Source organism: Somniosus microcephalus, chromosome 4 (assembly GCF_052327205.1).
Source record: "Somniosus microcephalus isolate GS21.2 chromosome 4, FLI_Smic_1.0, whole genome shotgun sequence".
Classification (NCBI taxonomy): domain Eukaryota; kingdom Metazoa; phylum Chordata; class Chondrichthyes; order Squaliformes; family Somniosidae; genus Somniosus; species Somniosus microcephalus.
In genome coordinates, this window is record NC_140990.1 from 276818037 (window position 1) to 276838277 (window position 20241).

Consider the following 20241-nt stretch of genomic DNA (forward strand, 5'->3'; position numbering starts at 1 on the left):
CACTTAACTATGCCAGCAATCACAAGGTTAATTACTTCAGCACTGTAGCACACAGAACAAACTTTCCCTCAACAACATTTTGACATGTCAGAAAATGGTGAGAACGACCCTCCTGTATTTACTGCTCAGTAATGATCAATATTGCAGGCATTAAGCTTAATGCCAACTGTAATTTCTAAGCTAACAAGTTTTGCAAGTTGCATTTAAGTTACAAGTTATTTGGAAGTTGGGTTTCAGGCTCACTCAGAACTTTTGGACATGTATAAATGTACAAATGTCTTCATATATATTTTCCTGATGTAGTTCCAAATCTCTTTTTGTGCTCCATTCCACAATAATTGAATCCTGTCCCCTCTCCACACTTTAAGTCATATTCTGCCACTAAGGGTGTAATTTTATGAGTCTGCACTGCCAGGAGAAATCTTTCCCACTGGCAGTGCTACCGGGAACTAGCAATACACTGCCCATGATTCCAACCATTAAATATATCGGAAATGCATGGGCAGCGTACGCCTGAATTTCTGAGTTGTGCTTCTGGTGGACAAGGTTTCACATTGACAGTAGCCTCATAGAATTCTCAATTCTCGCCTCTACACAGGCTCCACTGGCATGAACTAGAAATTATCCAGAGAGGAGATACGCTAAGTTTAACACAGAGATCTAGGCAGCATGGACTATTGTGAATAAGAAACTGGATCTTCAAATAATGGAATAGCAAAATACTGCGGATGCTGGAAATCTGAAATAACAACAGAAAACGCTGGAAAAACTCAGCAGGCCAGGCGTTTCTCTCTCCACGGATGCTGCCTGGCCTGCTGAGTTTCTTCAAATAATGGCATAGATAAGTAGGATTTTATCTTTAAATTTGGGCTTCACCCACAAAACAAAGGCTACTTGGTATGTCTGTTTCATACAAGCTGACTGCCACACAATTCTTTATTACTTGGGAACCAAATAAACTTGCCTAATTTCTTCACTTTTTGGCACCAATGCTGCCCCATGAGTCAACTAAGAGATAGCATGGCTGATTTTAATTCCCTCTGCCCAGCGTAAACAGGGTAGTAGCAGCCCAAAAATGGCATGAGGTCACTTGCTGCCCCGTTTATGCTGATATTCCGACCATTGCCAACTTGGGTAGGTTCCTGAGATGGGCAGCTGGCGTGCCCGGCTTTTTAAAACAGGATGCAAATCAGGATCCTATGACCCTGGTGGCATGTTAATGAAGCTGGGCATCAAGTGGACATGGCCTCACGCTGGCAAGAATGGACAGGTGGCAGGGTGACAGGTGCCTGAAGTCAAAATCGGCCCTGGTGTTTTTCCATAGAGTAGCATTTTCTATTTCAGGATATTCAACTTCATTGAACAGTTTATGATGTGCCTCAATAATTCCGAGACTCGATGTTAGCGAAACAAAACAAGGCTTTTATTAACTTAGAAGGTAACACGTAGTGGAGAGAGGTACCTTCCATCCGGAGGGCTGCAGTACTGGATGTGAGGCCAGACTGAGCTTGCTTACATAGGGGCCAGGTATGGGCGGAGCCCTACACACAACACATTCCAATATACAATACAATGGTGAGGAAACGGAACTGGGGGAAGGGAAATGAAACTGAAACCGACCACAGTCACAGGCAGTGATGAATGGAATATTTCATCACATTCACCCCTTCTATAGATTTAGTCTGTTCGGGGGTTTGATAGTCCTCTGTGACCGACGTGGCTGTTGCGGTGCCGCGGGTGTCGGCTGGGTGTCCCCGGTAGCCTCCTGGGTCTCTGCCGGGGGTGCCGCCAGGGTTGTTGAAGGGGTAGTTGGTGGGGGTGCCGTTGGTCGATGTTCTTCCGGGGGTGGTGAAAGAGTAGTGGGTGGGTAAGAGTTGCTGCGATCGTTGTCGCTGCTATCGCCGTGGTTGTTGTCGTTACCGGCTGGGGCGACGTCTTTTATGGACACGGTGTCCTCCCTTCCGTCGGCGTGCCGGACATATGCGTATTGGGGGTTGGCGTGGAGTAGGTACACTGGCTCCACGAGAGGGTCCGTCTTGTGGCCCCTCACATGCCTTCGCACGAATACCGGACCTGGGGTGGAGAGCCATGACGGCATGGATACGCCTGAGGTGGATTTCCGGGGAAAGACAAACATTCGTTCATGAGGCGTGGCATTAGTGGCAGTACACAATAGCGACCGTATCGAATGGAGCACATCCGAGAGGACTTCCTGCCAGCGGGAGATAGGGAGGCCCTAGGTCCTTAGAGCGAGAGTGACTGCTTTCCATACGGTCCCGTTCTCTCGCTCCACTTGGCCGTTACCCCGGGGGTTGTAGCTGGTGGTACGGCTCGTGGCGATCCCCCTGGACAGCATGTACTGGCATAGCTCTTCACTCATGAAGGACGCCCCCCTATCCGTATGGATGTAGCTCGGCATACCGAACAGGCAGAACAGGCTGTTGAGGCATTTAATGACCGTGGCGCTGGTCATGTCTGGGCAGGGGAAGGCGAATGGGAACCGGGAGTATTCGTCCACAATGTTCAGGAAGTAAACATTGCGGTCGACGGACGGGAGGGGGCCCTTGAAATCTAAGCTGAGCCGCTCAAAGGGCCGTGTAGCTTTGATTAAGTGGGCTCTATCTGGGCGGTAGAACCGAGGCTTGCACTCAGCGCAAGTGCGGCAGTTCCTGGTCAGAGGCCGAACTTCCTCAATCGAGTAGGGTAAGTTACGGGACTTTATGAAGTGGAACAGCCGCGTGACCCCTGGGTGGCAGAGGTCGTTGTGGAGGGTCTGTAGCCGATCCCCGGTGGCGCTGGCACACATCCCTCGTGAGAGGGCGTCAGGGGATTCGTTAAGGGCCCCTGGCCAGTAAATGATGTCATACTCGAAGGTGGAGAGCTCGATCCGCCACCTAAGAATCTTATCATTTTTGATCTTCCCCCTCTGTTTATTATTGAACATAAACGCTACCGACCGCTGGTCGGTAAGTAGGGTGAAGCGTTTGCCGGCTAGGTAGTGGCGCCAGTGGCGCACTGCCTCCACGATGGCTTGGGCCTCCTTTTCCACGGAGGAGTGTCTGATCTCGGGCCCTTGGAGGGTCCTCGAGAAGAAAGCTACGGGCCACCCCGTCTGGTTGAGGGTGGCCGCCAAGGCGAAGTCAGACGCATCACTTTCCACTTGAAATGGAGTGTTCTCGTCCGCTGCCTGTAGCGTGGCCCGCTCAATATCCTGCTTAATGCTTTTGAAGGCGACGTGGGCCTCAGCAGAGAGCGGAAAAGAGGATGCTTTCAAGAGGGGGCGGGCTTTGTCGGAGTAGTTGGGGACCCATTGGGAATAATAAGAAAATAACCCCAGGCACCTTTTCAGGGCTTTGGGAGTGTTGGGCAGGGGCAGCTCCCGTAGGGGGCGCAATCGGTCGGGGTCTGGTCCGATTTCCCCATTCTCCACCACGCTGCCTAGTATGCAGAGGCGCGTGGTGTTGAAAACGCACTTGTCCTCGTTGTAGGTGAGGTTGAGTTTTTGTGCGGTTTCCAGGAACCTCTCGAGGTTTGAGTCGTGATCCTGCTGGTTGTGACCGCAGATGGTGACGTTGTCGAGGTAGGGGAAGGTTGCCTGCAAGTGGTGGTCATCGACCATGCGGTCCATCTCCCTCTGGAAGACCGAGACCCCATTCGTCACCCCAAAGGGGACTCTGAGGAATTGGTAGAGGCGTCCGTTCGCCTCGAAGGCGGTGTACGGGCGGTCCTCTGGTCTGATAGGGAGCTGGTGGTACGCTGACTTAAGGTCGATGGTGGAGAACACCCGGTATTGGGCGATTTGGTTCACCATTTCTGATATGCGGGGTAGCGGGTAGGCGTCTAATTGGGTGTACCTGTTGATCGTTTGGCTATAGTCGATCACCATCCGTTTCTTCTCGCTACCCCTCACCACTACCACTTGGGCGCGCCACGGGCTGTTGCTGCGTTCAATAATGCGCTCTTTCAGGAGCCTGTCTACCTCGGTCGCGATAAACCGCCTGTCCTCCCAGCTGTACCTCCTGCTTTTGGTCGCTATTGGCCTGCAGTTAGGGTAAGGTTCGCGAATAGCGAAGGCGGCTTTACCTTCAGGGTAGCCAGACCGCACACTGTGAGGGGCGGCTGGGACCCACCGTACTTGAGCGTGATGCTTTGGTGGTTGCACTGGAAATCCAGGCCCAAGATCACGCTCGCACATAGATTCTTCATGATTAATACTTTAAAATTATCATATACAGTTCCGTTAACGGACAATTGTACCGTGCAGTAACCCAGAATGGTCGATGTCTGGGTTTTATCAGCCATAGAGATGGTACCCTGAGTAGGGACCACCTTTAGGGAGAGTTGTTGTGCCAGTTCAGGGTGGATAAAACTCTCCGTGCTTCCACTGTCAATTAAACATTTAACCCTGCACCCGTTTACCTCGATGTCCACCATTGATTTGGATAGCGGGTGCGGCCTGGTCTGGTCCACTGTGACCGATGCCACTGTAGGGTCCTGATCGAGACAAGATGGCGTCTACGCTGTCTGCTCATAAGATGGCGGACCCCACGAGGTCGGGCAAGATGGCATCCAAGATGGCCGCTCCCACGGCGCGCACGTGGCGGTGGCGGGTTTTCCAGCGGTTGGTTTTCCGGCGGGGTTCCCTCTGCACACCTTCCCGAAGTGCCCCTTCTTACTGCACTTAAAGCAGGTGGTGCCTTTCGCCGGGCACAGGTTTCTGGTGTGCTTTGGCTGCCCGCAGAAGTAGCAGTTGGGTCCCCGACACGTCGCGGCTGTCGTAGGGCTTCTGGGGGGAGAGCGGGGCCCCGACGGTGTCGGGCTACCGGGCGGGGAAGATGCCTTCCAAGATGGCGGTGCCCTTGGTGCACACGTGGCGGCGTGGACGGCGCGGGCTGAAGAGTAGGCGTCCGAGTTTCTCTGGGCCACATCCAGGGATCGCGCGGTGTCCGCAGCCTGTTTCAGGTCCAATCCCGTTTTTTCCAGCAGTCTTTGTCGGATGTAAGTGGAGCTGAGGCCTGTGATAAAGGCATCGCGAACAAGCTCATCAGTGTACACTGCGGCTTTTACATCTCGGCACTTGCAGTCTTTGCCAAGCATTTTCAGGGTGCCTAGGAACTCCTCCACCGATTCCCCAGGTCGCTGTGCGCGAGTAGCGAGCAGATGCCTAGCATACACCTCATTCGTAGGCTGCTGGTAATGCGCCTTTAAGATGTCGCAGGCGGCCAGGTACGTGTCGGCGTCTTGGATGAGGGGGTAAACCCGGTGGCTTACCCAATTCCGCAGAATTCCGAGTTTCATACTCGCAGCGTCCGTAGCGTCTTTGACGGCTGCGGAATTGTCCAGGAAGAATTCCATACACATAAACCAGTGTCCGAAGCATGCTGATGCGTCTGGAGCATGCTGATCCAAATCCAAACGTTCGGGTTTCAGGAGTTGATCCATTGTGTTGAAAAATAAGTTAATAAAATTGATGTGCCTCAATAATTCCGAGACTCGATGTTAGTGAAACAAAACAAGGCTTTTATTAACTTAGAAGGTAACACGTAGTGGAGAGAGGTATCTTCCATCCGGAGGGCTGCAGTACTGGATATGAGGCCAGACTGAGCTTGCTTACATAGGGGCCAGGTATGGGCGGAGCCCTACACACAACACATTCCAATATACAATACAATGGTGAGGAAACGGAACTGGGGGAAGGGAAATGAAACTGAAACTGACCACAGTCACAGGCAGTGATGAATGGAATATTTCATCACAGTTTAATATTCATGTGGTAGGCCGTTTAATGTTTTGGGCTTCATCACGGCTCAATGTGAAACAATTTGTATTTTTAAAATGTTATTGATATTAATTACCATAGCTTACCCCTTGAACCTGTGATGCATCTGTAGCAAGTCTTGTTGTTAATGTCCCAGGGCTGTTCTTGTGATCATCAAACCAGCTAATTTCTTGTCCTAACATTGCTTGGAAACCTAACTTCCGCAGCTTCCGTGTCAGCAATTCACCAGATTTGGCAAAAAAATAACCCTAGTAGAAAAAAAGATAAAGCCTATTTTTGACAAGATACAGAATAAAATTGCAGTGTAGAATCAAATTAAAAATAAGGGAAGCTTGGATGGCATAGTGGAAGCCTATCCCTTCACATCTGGGGCCTGGGTTTGAAGAGGATGCAAATCACCTGTGCAATATGTAAAAGTCTTAACTAATGTTAATTTGGACACATTAGGTTACATTCCTTTGGAAAGAGTTGAAAATATAAAATTGCCTAAAATTCAATAGTAATTGGCTGTTCAATAGTAATTGGCTCAGAGATGTCACATGGATGGTGGATGTGGGAAATAGAAATCTCATGCAGTAGTGGAAGTTCTTTTGTGTTTAGAGTTAAGATACATTGTTGGGGCAGAGGAGAGAGAACTTCTCCTTGCATCTAGCCCATTCTACACCCGACCTGAGAGTGTATTTGGAGATAGTGATGCCACAAAGGAAAAAAGGTTAATGAGAACAATAAAATCACCAAGAAGAATCTAGAATCAAAAAGGAAGGCTACACAATATTTTGTTGAAAATAAATATGTTTATACCTGTAGGAACTGTGTGAACAACGATACAATTCCAACAATAACAAAAAATAAGCATATTGAATTGATCTGATTTCTTTTTTCTTTTTCATTTTGTAGAGCAAATGTCTGGGGAAATGAAGGAAACAATTGTTACCTTAAGTCTGGATTATGTTATCCAAATTAACTAATAGTAAAGTGGAAAAAAAAGCTTCTTACCCCAAGAATCTGACTGAACAACAGTGCATAGATTGGATTGACTCCACCATTAACAGCAGCACCAAGTGAACCAAACAACATATATGGCCATTCAGCAGCATTGTATTTCAGAATTCTAGTCACTGGTGCAGGCTCAATATTGTCGTCCTCTTCAACCTTCACAACCTTATTGTAAAATAAATCTCTTTTAGACTATAAGTAAATTCATCCAGATTGAATTTATAGACAATTTATTAGATGGCAGCTATTAGAAAAGAATACAATCAAATTTTATGATGTGATAAAGTAAGGGAGTACTCTGCTGGCAATAATAAAACAATATAAATTAGCTGAACATGATAGTGAATTCAATCAAACCTCATCTGAATACTGATTTGTCATTGATTCTTAGGTGTCCTTCAATTTTGAGTGAAGGACAGTTGAAACTAATTGATAAAAGTTGACGACTTTTTATTTTTTATTTAAAGATTCGCATAACAGTCCAAATAATGTTTAGACCATGCAAACCAGAGCAACAAAAAGAAGAAACCATTATATTAAAACAACTTGCAAATGACCAGTACCAACATAAGATAGGAAATCTAAGCAAAAATAAACAGAACCATTCTGAATCAACCAAAGTTTATAAATCCCATTGCATCAAGAATATATGAAGGAAGGAGTACCCATTAGGCTGCATTGGGCCAAGCTATAAGTGGCTGTTTCTGGGACCAAAATGCAAAATCTAGCAAAAATCAAATCTGAATTATGAATGGTGATATTTAATTTGAAACTCCAAGGCAAATTATTTGGACTGGTCTCCATGCCTTGCATTCACTGAAGCTTAGAATCTGGAAATACCTAGGATGCCCAGGCCAAGACGTTGTCAATAGTAGCCTAGAATGGAGGACCAAATTTTGAGAAAATATCCTGCAGAAGCTTGGAGGTTAAATGATCTTTTCGGGTCGTATCATTTTCCAGCTGACCTTGAAACCAGGGAACCTCAGTGGTAGTACCACAAATGTAGTCACCTGCAAATGTGATACTATTACTTGGGAAGTGTTCCTCTATCTCATTAATAAAAGGTGTATATAGCATAGAACTATAATATGGGCAGAACTTGAAGAGCTCCACACATCACTGCTCTCCAGTCAGTGCTTTGCCCATTTCTCATCTTCTGCCCATCTGCCATTCATTTCCTTTAAAAACTCAAGGCATCAGGGGGGTAAAATTGGACCTCATTGCATTCGTTTTCTGGGCGGAAGATAGGTCCAATTTAGGGGACCAACTTCTCATGCCCAAACAGCGGTCTCTCTTCCTTCCCTTCTGATTTTCTTTCTTCTTCCCTTCTATATTTTGCTTTCTATATGTGTGTTTCTCATTTCTTTCCCTTTTTTTTGGTTAACTTTCTTACACAGAAGTAGTGTCTTCGGAAGCATTTCCAACATTCTTGTTGAGAACAGGCTAGTTCTTACATAGAATATATGGCACAGAAACAAACCATTTGGCCCAATCAGTCCATGCTGGCGTTTATGCTCCACTCAAGCCACTTCCCATCCTTCCTCATCTAACTCTATCAGTATAACCCTTTATTCCCTTCTCCCTCATAAGCTTATCTAGCTTCCCCTTAAATGCATCTATACAATTCTGAAGTTTCTTCTGTATTCCTTATTTGATTTCTTGGTGACTATCTTACACTGATGGCCTCTAGTTTTTCTCTTTCCCAGAAGTGGAAACATTCTCTCTATGTCTACGCTATCAAAACGTTTCATAATTTTAAAGATCTCTATTAGGTCACCCCTCAGCCTTCTCTTTTTAAGAGAAAAGAGACCTTTCCTGATAGGTATAACCTTATCAAAGGTGTTTTTGAAATCTAGATATATTACATCTACTACATTACCCATGTCCACTCTCTCTGTTACCTATTCAAAGAATTCAATGAGTTTGGTCAAGCAAGACTTTCCCTTTTGAAATCCATGTTGACTATTCATTATTATATTTTTGGCTTCTAGATGTTTTTTCTATTTTCTCCTTTAGTATCCTATCCTTTCTATCCTTTCTCGATTCATTCTTTCTCTTTTTCTGGTTCCTCCCTCTGTCCTTTTTTAGTTCGTTCCACCTCCTCCTGCTTCTCTCTCTCTCATCTACTTTTCTTTCCCTCTTCCATTTCTCTTTACAACTTTCCTCTCTCTCTCTCTTCTGGTCAGGTAGGTGGGAGGAGGAGGGGGGAAGTGACTGCAGGGTATGGAGAACATGGCCGCTGAAGCAGCCCTGCGAATTAATGGGAGGAGGAAAGGGGCTGCTAAAGGAGGCTGAAAGCCAATGAGAGCGCGTGTTGAAGAAGACTAGGCGACACAAAGAAACGGCCAAAAACACTACAGTAGTGCGAGTAGTGGGAGGGTTCCAGACGGTGCTGCAAACATCCCATTCTCGCAAGCACAGACCAATGCTTCCACAATGCAAAGTGGCACACTTCAGAAATAGTGCTTGTTCTGAGCCACTTTGCACTGTGGTCCTTGCTCACCTCTATTGCTGTCCCACTTCGCAGTGTTTAGGAACTGTAACCCAAGTTACTTATGCTTCTGGCACTTCAACTATTGGATTTTAACATTGCAAATTCACATTTTAAATTTGCAAATTGATGATAAAATGCCCACCTCTGATTCGTGGAACTCCTGAAAATATGCAATAGTGCCTTGCCTATGTTTTTAGTCATTTCCTTGAGGTTCTGAGATGCATCCCACTTAGCCCAGTAACGTAATAATGCTTCATTGGTTTTTATATTTGTTACCGATTCTCAAACCAGTTTCGCTGGATCTGATATTTTGCAGAGATATCCATATGATGTGAAGAATAAATTTACCTGCTATTCCCTGATTCTCACGGCATTTCTACTCAAAATGAGATATTAGTTAAATTCCCAACTTTAGTGAGAAAGCAGGCTTCCTATACAAAACACTTTAGAGTTCAATTATAAATGTGATTGCTCCAAAGGGACTGCAGAGTTTATTTTGCTGTTTATTAATGCACCACAGGGTTCCTGTTATTCTCAGTCTGCTATGAAACCTAATACACCAGAACTGAAAGGAATGAAGTTAGCACTTGTTTTAAAGACTGCATTTTTGTTGTGAAAGTTTGAGGATAAAAATAGTGGCTAATACCTTACCTTTTCACAAAAGATTATACTGGAAAATAAAAAATGTATCGCTTTCTTTGAGAATAAGGTATGACAGAAAGGAATGGATCAACTTGCTGGATTCTGAGGAAGTCACTGTGAACTCTGCTCATTACCAGCACAATTCTACCCTTGGAGACTGGAGATTTCTGTTCTTGTCAACTTAATGTCACAAGTGACTTTTCTTCTGTACACAATAATAAATCTAAAGCCAGGTATTCAACAATGGATTTGACATTAAACCAATGGAATTTCCAACCTTCTCTTCATCATCATGATATCCAGAGGGACGACGGACAACTGAAGAAATGTCTTCAGGCAAAGGCAAGTCGGAAAGTAGGTTTGATACCTGAGACCTGGAACGCTGACGAATTGAGGATCTGCAAATATGTAGTGGTTTCCAGTACAGTTACATTTTTCAATATGCATCTTAAAATAACAAAACGTTCAGTTTGTTCATTTGAAAAGTATTAAGGAAGGAAAAGATTGGTTCATTGGTGCTTATTATCATTGCCCTTTAGCTTTATTAAAATTTAGAATTATTTGAAGAATTTAATCAAATTAAGCTGCCTATCATGATAAACTAAAGCAACTTAAAGACCAGTTAGGTACAAATGTGCACTAGAGTTAAACAAAAATATGCACCTGGGTGAAATTATTCTTGATGCACAGGCAGTCATTAAATGGGAGTTAAAGGAACACACAACCTTATGCACTTTAGTGAAGCTTGGATGCATTAGAATGCTGCTTTACTAGCTAAACAGCCATTTAATTTAAAGTAGGTAATAGCCCAGACAAAGGCACTCCAGAAGGCTTTATGGCCTAGAAATTCAGTTTGCACAGTTTTGGGGCGCTAAAGTCGGGCGTTCGGTAAATTTAGCGCCCGCCGGAAACTGCAGGCAACCGCGCCGAAATTCAGTGGATTTGGCCAAGAGTTTTGGCGAGCGCTGAAACCGGCGTTGCAATGCTCGGTTCCGGCGCTAAACCGGCGCTGCGGCCTGATAACGCCGATGCCGGGCGCAGCGCAGGTGCCGTCATGTGTTGCTTGACAGCAGACACCCTGACGCCGGCCTGCTCTTAAAGGGGGAAGGGTCAACTTTGACTGCTGCCACGCCCTGCACACTGGAGCCCTGCTGCTAGGCCTCAACAGTGCTGGTGGGACAAAATAGCGCCAGAACAGATGGAGATGGCCCGTGAAAGAGCCCAGCGCTTCTCAGACCATGCACTGAGGGTGCTGATTGATGCTGTCCAGGAGAGAAGACCCATCTTGTGCCCGGACAATGGCAGAAAGGCTCCCAGGAGAGAGTTCAGGAAAGCCTGGAGGAGCATCGCACGCAGGGTCTCCTCAAACTCAGATGTGCCCAGGACTGCGGACCAGTGCCGCAAAAAGTTCAATGACCTCTGTCGGCTGGTGAAGGTGAGTACCCTTTCCACTGTCCTCCTCATCCTTGCATGTGAGCCTCACACTATGGGCAAAGGGACCTCAAAGGCATAATGGGCAGCCCTCCTCACGCAGCAATGCCACTGGCATGATCATCAACAGCACTTTCTGCACTGACCACACTGGCCAGGCTATTCCACCATGGGAGGCAGTACACACAGCAACAGGGCACCACACTGTACTTAGAGTCCGTCCTTTCTCTTGCAGGCCAAGCTGGCAAGAAATGCGCGCAGCCGGCTGGAGACCAGTGGTGGATGGCCCCACTACCAGGCTCTAAGTGCTCTGGAGGAGAGCGTCGCTGGACTCCTGCGTCCCCGGGTGACTGGCCCTGTAGCCATCGGGGATGCGGACCCTGTGCTGGAAGCCACTGGTAAGGAGATGACCGCTTGCAGCTCTCTCGTTGCCCGAGTGCTTCCGATCTAAATCCTTTCCCACTGACGGACAAATGCGCATAATGCCACCGCTCAGGCGTCCCTCGCTGACGCCCTGTCCTCACTTTAAAACTACTCTTGTGCCTTCCTGCTTTCAGCTGCTGAGGAGGAGGTGGTCCCTGAGGCGCCGGGTGCCAGGCCCTTGGAGGAGGAGGACGTCCAGGACGAGGAGGAAGCCGGGCCATCAGGCGAGCCCTCAGCCATGCCAGGGGATGGCAATGAAGGGGGGACGTCTGGCATGCAGGAGAGCCAGGGGGAGGTGTTGCAGGGGAGGGCAGATCCTGCTTGCAGTGGGGTCCAGGCAGGCGGCAGGGGTCGGCCAGCTCGGCCGGCTTCTCCCCAGCTGCAGAGTCCTCTCTCCAGTCCGGAGAGTGGCCTCGGCCAGGAGGTGCACCTCCTGCAAGCGATCTCGGCGGCGTCTGACCGGCGCCACCATGAGTTCATGGGGGTTGTGCAGCAGATGCCGCACGCCATCGAGTCCCTGGCTCAGAGTGTGGCAGCATTCGGCCAATCACAGGCCAGGGGGGTGAAGCAACTGGCCGCAGCGCACGCCAGGGGGGTTGAACTACTCGCGGCACTGCAGGAGGAGAGTCGCCAGAGAGGTGGTTCCTTCGACACACTGTCACAGCAGCTGGAGGCACATACCCGGGCAGTGCGGTCACTGACTTCTGCCACACTCGCTTTGACGCAGAGGCGTCGCACCCGCACCCGCCGCCCTGCTGCAACACAGCGGGCTGGCCTCTAGCACATAGCTGCGCCAGCTGAACTGCCAGGCCGGACGACTGCCACTGTGTCTGCTGAGCCTCGCGCGCCTGGCAGCAGCCAGCTTGCCCCCCTTGGAGCATCCGACACTGCCACTCCCCCAGCCAGGGTGCGAGGAGCTGCTGCTGCCACTGATGCTGGCCAGCCACAGCCGAAGCAGTCAGCAGCCGGCCCCTCCCGGGACGTGCGTCGTGTTGGCCGACCCCCAAGGGCATCTGTCGCGACGCATGGGGGCCCTCATGAGCCTTCCCCCAGCCTTGAGGCCGCCACAGGGCCCATGTTGAGGCGGAGCAGCAGGCCGGGCAGGGGCCGGGGAAGGCTCTCTAAGGACTCGCCCTCTCGGCACAGCCGCTAGAGTGTGGTCTCTGCGGCATTGTATATATGGGGGGGATTGTGTTTTGGGGGCTGATTTTTGTGGATGGCCGAAATTGAAGGCATTTTTTGTTTTTATGGGGGTCTTTCTGTTGGCGAGGGGGGCCCTTTTTTTGTTACGGCCAATGTTGAAGGCCATGTGGATGGCCAACTTTTGTTAGTCCTCCCCAGGTTGGGGGAGTGACATATGTTTGTGACTGTTTTTTGGGTGTGTTCTGTGTTTTTGAGTTTCATGTGGGAAGGGGCCTCAGTTTGTTAAATAAAGGTTTTTATTTATTCAGCTTGTCCAGGTGTCATGTTTCAAGTGTTTGCTGCGTTAACCGGCTGACGGCTTCCGGAGCGGCTGCCTTCAGGTGCGCTCATTCCCACAGGCCATTCCCTCGCAGCGGGCCTAGAAGTGTCGAGCAATAAGCCCCCGGCGTACGGCCCTTGGGCCTTCTGGCCCCCTCCTGGCCTGCTCCTCCTCGTCCTCCCCCTCCTCCTCCTGATGGTCCTCCTGCTCGTCCTCCTCAGGTGGTGGTGCAATATCAGGTGGCAGTGCCTGCGTCCGGCGGATAGCCAGGTTGTGCAGCATGCAGCACACGACGACAAACTGGGACACTCTATCCGGCGAATACTGTAGAGAGCCGCTGGAGTGATCCAGGCAGCGGAAGCGTTGCTTGAGGATGCCTATGGTTTGCTCTATGACGTTCCTTGTTGCTTGATGGCTTTCGTTGTATGAGTCCTCCGCTGGGGTCCTGGGCGCGCGGAGCGGGGTCATGAGCCATGTGCACAAAGGGTAGCCCTTGTCCCCGATAAGCCATCCCCTTGGTGGAGGCTGTGCCTGGAACATGTCAGCCACAGTAGTCTGGCGCAGGATAAATGCATCGTGGCTGCTTCCTGGGAAGCAGGCATTTACAGCTAGGATGCGCTGCCTGTGGTCACACACCAGCTGCACATTGAGGGAATGGTAGCCCTTGCGGTTGCGGTAAACCTCAGGATTGTCTATAGGTGCCCGCATAGCCACATGCGTGCAGTCAATGGCGCCCTGCACCATGGGGAAGCCCGCGATCCTGCCAAATCCCACTGCACGCTGCTGCTGCCTCTGTTGGGTCATGGGGAAGGAGATGAACTGGTGTCTCCTCGCGAACAGTGCATCGGTGACCTGCCGGATGCAGCGATGTACGGCGAACTGGGAGGTGTTCGCGATGTCCCCAGCAGCGGCTTGGAACGAGCCGCTTGCATAAAAGCTGAGAGCCACTGTGACCTTCACTTCCACCGAGAGAGACGTCCTGGACATGAGCTGTGGCTGCAAACCTGCGTGAAGCAGCTGGCAGATCTCTCCAACCACCTCCCTTCTGAAGCGCAGCCTCTTTACACAAAGTGCCGCAGACATGGTGACATAGGACACCTGCTGCCGGTATTGCCTGGGTGCGTAAGGCCTACGTTGGCGATGCCTGATGGCCCTTCTGTGTCTACGCATGGCTGCCCGTCTCTCACAGCGTCTGCGAGCCCTCCGCACATAATGCTGCAACTCAATGTTGGCCCCCCATGCAGCCCCCATAATCAAGGTCGCAACAGTGAAATCAGCAAGAGTCAAATGTCAAAGCACTGGCCAGAAGCCAAAAAGACCTCTCCTATCTTGTCCCAAATCTGGAATCTCTGTCCCTTGGTCTCTGTGTAGAAATCCAAAGCAGTGAAGTCATTGCAGCAAAATGGCTGGGCTTTATAGGTCAGTGGAGGTGCCCTTTAATTTGCGCTCCCCGAGGCCCACAGGGCCTCTGCAACGTTCCATTTTACAATTCCTAATAGCGCCACGGCCACATTGGGCGGGCGCCACTCAATTTCCGGGTTGGGGCGCTAAAACAGCGTTGCGCGAGGATATGACGTCATAAGCTGCGCGCGCACCCGAGCGGGCGCTAACACTTTGCGCCGGCGCTAAATCTCAAATGAATTTGGGCGTCGGCGCAGATCGGTCTGCATTCCGGCGCTAAGGCTTTATCGACGGAAATATAGCCCTTTTTTGGCGTTAGCGCCTGGCGCAGCCAACTGAATTTCTAGGCCTATATATTTACAAGAGGAATTACAGTGTGTGTGAACTCACCTATATGTGAAAGGGCAAAGATGAAGGCTGGAATGGATCCTTAGAGGAGCAGAAATGTCCCAAAGATTGGAAACCAAAAGCCACTGACAGGTCTCAGCAAAGACTGGGACCTTCAATGGGTAAATCATTGGGGATGCAGCAGAGGCCACTATACCTCATAACAGTTGCCATTATTTCCCATGGCCCATTGCTACCTTTCCCAAGGTGACCCCGGGAAGTGGCGGTAACATAAGGCAGAAAGAAGGAAAATCCTCTGGGACCTGGGTCCTGTTCCCTGTCTACCATTAGCATGCAGTAGACAGGAAAGGAGCAGGCAGTGGTGGTCCCGGTGGGGGCGGGAGAGGGAAGTCTTTGTTGGGGCTGTGAAATGGCCATAGGTCTCATCGCCCCATTTTCTCGCCGTGAAGGGCTGTGTTGCAGTCTTTTTATTCTCAATAGCTGACATTATAAGGTTTCACTAGAGACACCAGAGACAAAAACCTGAAAGTAATTACTAAGCAGGGTTTAGAAACATAGAAAAATAGGAGCAGGAGTAGGCCATTCGGCCTTTTGAGCCTGCTCCGCCATTCAATAGGATCATGGCTCATCCTCTATCTCAATACCATATTCTCGCTCTCTCCCCATACCCCTTGATGCCTTTTGTGTCCAGAAATCTATCTATCTCCTTCTTAAATATATTCAGTGACTTGGCCTCCACAGCTGTCTGTGGTAGAGAATTCCACAGGTTCACCACCCTCCGAGTGAAGAAATTTCTCCTCATCTCAGTCCTAAATGTCCTACCCTGTATCCTGAGACAGTGACCCCTCGTTCTAGACCCCCCCAGCTAGGGGAAACATCCTCCCTGCATCCAGTCTGTCTAGCCCTGTCAGAATTTTAAATGTTTCCATGAGATCCTCTCTCATTCTTCTAAACTCTAGTGAATACAGGCCTAGTCGACCCAATCTCTCCTCATGCGATAGCCCTGCCATCCCAGGAATCAGTGTGGTGAACCTTCGCTGCACTCCCTCTATGGCAAGTATATCCTTTCTTAGGTAAGGAGACCAAAACTGCACACAGTACTCCAGGTGTGGTCTCACCAAGGCCTAGTATAACTGTAGTAAGACATCCTTGCTCCTGTACTCAAATCCTCTTGCAATGAAGGCCAACATATCATTTGCTTTCCTAACTGCTTGCTGCACCTGCATGTTTGCTTTCAGTGACTGGTGTACAAGGACACCCAGGTCCCTTTGTACACCAACATTTCCCAATCTATCACCATTTAAATAATACTCTGTCTTTCTGTTTTTCCTACCGAAGTGGATAACTTCACATTTAACCACGTTATACTGCATCTGCCATGTATTTGCCCACTCACTCAACTTGTCTAAATCACCTTGAAGCCTCTTTGCATCCTCCTCACAACTCACAATCCAGCCTAGTTTCATGTCATCAGCAAACTTGGAAATATTACATTTGGTTCCCTCATCCAAATCATTGATATATATTGTGAATAGCTGGGGCTCAAGCACTGATCCCTGCGGTACCCCACTAGTCACCGCCTGCCACCCCGAAAAAGACCCATTTATTCCTACTCTCTGTTTCCTGTCTGTTAACCAATTTTCAATCCATGCCAGTATATTACCCCCAATCCCATGTGCTTTCATTTTGCACACTAACCTCTTTTGTGGAACTTTATCAAAGGCCTTCTGAAAATCCAAATACACCACATCCACTGGTTCTCCCTTATCTATTCTACCAGTTACATCCTCAAAAAACTCCAGTAGGTTTGTCAAACACGATTTCCCTTTCATAAATCCATGTTGACTTTGTCTAATCCCGTTGATATTTTCTAAGCGTCCTGTTATCACATCCTTTATAATAGACTCTAGCATTTTCCCTACTACTGATGTTAGGCTAACCGGGCTGTAGTTCCCTGTTTTCTCTCTCCCTCCTTTTTTAAATAGGGGGGTTACATTTGCCACCCTCCAATCTGCAGTAACTGTTCCATAATCTATAGAATTTTGAAAGATGACAACCAATGCACCCACTATTTCCATGGCTACCTCTTTTAGTACTCTGGGATGCAGATTATCAGGCCCTGGGGATTTATCGGCTTTCAGTCCCATTAATTTCACCAGCACTATTTTTTTACGAATACTAATTTCCTTTAATTCCTCCTTCTCACTAGACCCTTGGTTCCCTCGCATTTCTGGAAAGTTATTTGTGTCCTCTTCCGTGAAGATAGAACCAAAGTATTTGTTTAATTGCTCTGCCATTTCCTTGTTCCCCATTATAAATTCTCCTGTTTCTGACTAATCTTTTTCTTTTTACATACTTGTAGAAGCTTTTACAATCCGCTTCCATGTTCCTTGCAAGTTTACTCTCATACTTTATTTTTCCCCTCTTAATCAATCTCTTGGTCCTTTTTTGCTGAACTCTAAACTGCTCCCAATCCTCAGGCTTGCTACTTTTTCTGGCAACTTTATATGACTCCTCTTTGGATCTAATACTATCCTTAATTTCTTTTGTTAGCCATGGTTGGTCCACTTTTCCTTTTGTGTTTTTGCGCCAGAAAGGAATGTATAACTGTTGCAATTCATGCATTCGTTCCTTAAATGTTCATTTATTTAAGTGCATCATAAAAGCTTACTTAGATTGCAAGGCAAGGATATGGGGAGTTGGCACTCACTCAAGAGAGTGAGCTACGATATGGGAGCCAAAATAATCTGTAGTAGGATGGTTAGAAAGGACCGATAAAGCTTAACGTGCCCCTAAAGTGGCAAGGTAGCCCCTTTTAAATTGTGTTAGTGGAGAGCAATAGCCTTCCCACAATGTGCATTTATTTGATAACAAGGGCAAATCTTGATCCAAGAGCTCCATATTGCAATATTTGCTTCCTACCGTAAACTTGCACGATAGCTCCCTCGACTGAAAGACTGTTGCTTTTCAATTGTTGGTTCGTCGATTGTACAGTTCCCTGCCACTAAGAAATGAGTAAACATGAAAAGTAAACAAAAACATTTCTGCCACTCAATATAAAATCAATCTGTGAGTGTTCTGTTTTAAACAGTTTGAATGAAATGATTGCTTCACAAAGAAATGTTAAATTCGCTTACTTTGTCTTGCCTTTGCATTGAGAGCTTTATCTCCCTGGGTTTGTAGGGTTACCAAAGTGAAATAAACCCCCTTTCTTTCAAATAATTCAGCATGTTTTCCCCGTTCTACAGCTCTTCCATGCTCAAAACCAATGATCACATCAGCATTTTTTACTGTGGATAGACGATGAGCGATGGAGATTGTTGTTCGACCCAACCGAACCTTTACACAAAAATAATCACATGCTTTCAGCATATTCTGAATTTAGTTTTTTTCAAAATGATAATTAAATATAACTATTTACTTCATTAAATTATGTAGGACAACAGATAGCTGGTAGTGAGTTGCAAAGCAATAATTCAATACAATAACAACAACAGTAACAACAATATTCCTTTATATAGTGCCTTTAAAGTAGAAAAATGTCCAAAGGTGCTTCTCAAAGGTGTGCAGATAAAAGGACAACAAGCCAAGGAACGAATTATGAAGAAGGGTGACCAAAAGCTTGGTCAAAGAGATAGAGGAGCAGGGGATAGAGAGGCAGACAGGTTTAGGGAGAGAAATCATGGGAGTGGGGCCTAGGCGGCTGAAAGCACAGCCATCAATGATAGGAGGAAGGGGGAATGGGTGTGTGGAAGGATGCACTAGAGGCCAGAATCACAGGAATGGAGAACCCGGGCAGGTTGTAAAGCTGAAGGAGGTTTCAGAGATAGTCCTGTCACTGAGATATCTGACAGCTCATTTCTGTATCTTTCTAATGAAAACACACCTTGTCCAGTGCTTTTTGAACAACAGCCTCACTCTCGTTGTCTAGGGCTGAAGTTGCCATGTCCAGCAGCAGGATTTTGGGATTTCTCACAAGAGCTCGAGCAATGGCAATACGTTGCTTTTGTCCTCCACTCATTTGACCTCCACCTTCTCCTACAAGGGTGTTAAATTTCTGAAAAATTTGAATATGAATGAGCAAGTAGAGATAGAAAGATTTAAACAGAATATTTATGGGGTTGGTAGATGCAATGAGTTAACACACTATCAATTCTATCTCTGTGACCTAGGCTCCAATTCTCCATAGGCTGATTAAATTAAATCTCCTCTATCTGACAACTATAAGAGTCCGATGTGAAGTCAGTTAGAGTTATCTCATCTCAGTTCTATGTAGGTTTGGGTGCTCAGCACAAAACTACTAATTAACCATCAGTGTAGGAGATGGGGAAAATGACACAATAGTGCAGTGGGGTTACTCTTTTTGGGTTGGCACTCAGTCACATTGTTGGGGCAGAGCAGAAGGAATGTTACTTTGCACCTAGACTATATTATATCTCATGTGGAGTGTTTAACGCCAAGACTGTGTGGCAAAAAGTGTAAAATTGTCCCATTCATTTTGAAGAATATAAAATAGTCCTCAAAAATATCATTTTAAATAAAACATTTTTCAGAGCATGGCACATCATTCAAATATTCTGTGGCTACAAAGGCTATTGGCAAAAAGATATAAAGAACCTAATACATGAAAAACTGTACTATTCATAACAAAATATTTTGTGGATTTTAATAAAAATAGTCATTCAAATAGTTTTAAATGATTAAAAATATTTTTTTTCTTCACTTTCTATATTATAGAACACATACTTCTGTATATAGTAACATTGCCTTGCAGGTTATTTGCAAAAAGGAATCCAATGGCCTCGATTTTCCGGGGCCTATGACTGCATACGCGGCCGTATGTGCCCCGCAAGTTCCGGGTATCCGCATGCGCTGTGCCTGCGCGAAAACCTAGAACTTGCGATCTGTCAAATTTCAGCTCGACAGATCCACCGCATTCCTGGGAAATGGACATGGCGGAGAGTTGGGCTATTTGCCCAACTCCTGCCCAGTGAATGCCCGTGAAACTCTTACACCTGGTAAAAACAGGCGTAGGGCCTTCTTTTACCAGCGTAAGAGTTTAAATAAATATTAAAATAATATTAGTTATAGGTTATTTTTAGCTCCTTTAAAACATTTTTAAAAATTCAAAAAATGTAATTTTTCTTTAAATGTTTAATTTAATTGTATTTTAATTAATTTTGAACATGTAATGATTTATTTTTATTTAACTGGTGTGTAATTGTGTTTTTTAGGGGATTCCTATTCATGCTTATGGGGATTCCG

General features: G+C 47.1%; 1 protein-coding gene across 1 annotated transcript in view; it reads right to left on the reverse strand.

Annotated features, from left to right (window-relative positions):
• LOC147120482 (bile salt export pump-like) overlaps positions 1-20241 on the reverse strand; it is a 107961-nt gene that overhangs the window by 25315 nt on the left and 62405 nt on the right. The window contains exons 16-22 of the mRNA XM_085986477.1: positions 18863-19033; positions 18114-18315; positions 17899-17980; positions 10189-10309; positions 6776-6940; positions 6581-6685; positions 5866-6027 (exon numbers count right to left, since the gene is read on the reverse strand). Of these exons, the coding sequence (XP_085842603.1) occupies positions 5866-6027; positions 6581-6685; positions 6776-6940; positions 10189-10309; positions 17899-17980; positions 18114-18315; positions 18863-19033 (1008 nt within the window). The remainder of the gene's footprint in view (positions 1-5865; positions 6028-6580; positions 6686-6775; positions 6941-10188; positions 10310-17898; positions 17981-18113; positions 18316-18862; positions 19034-20241) is intronic.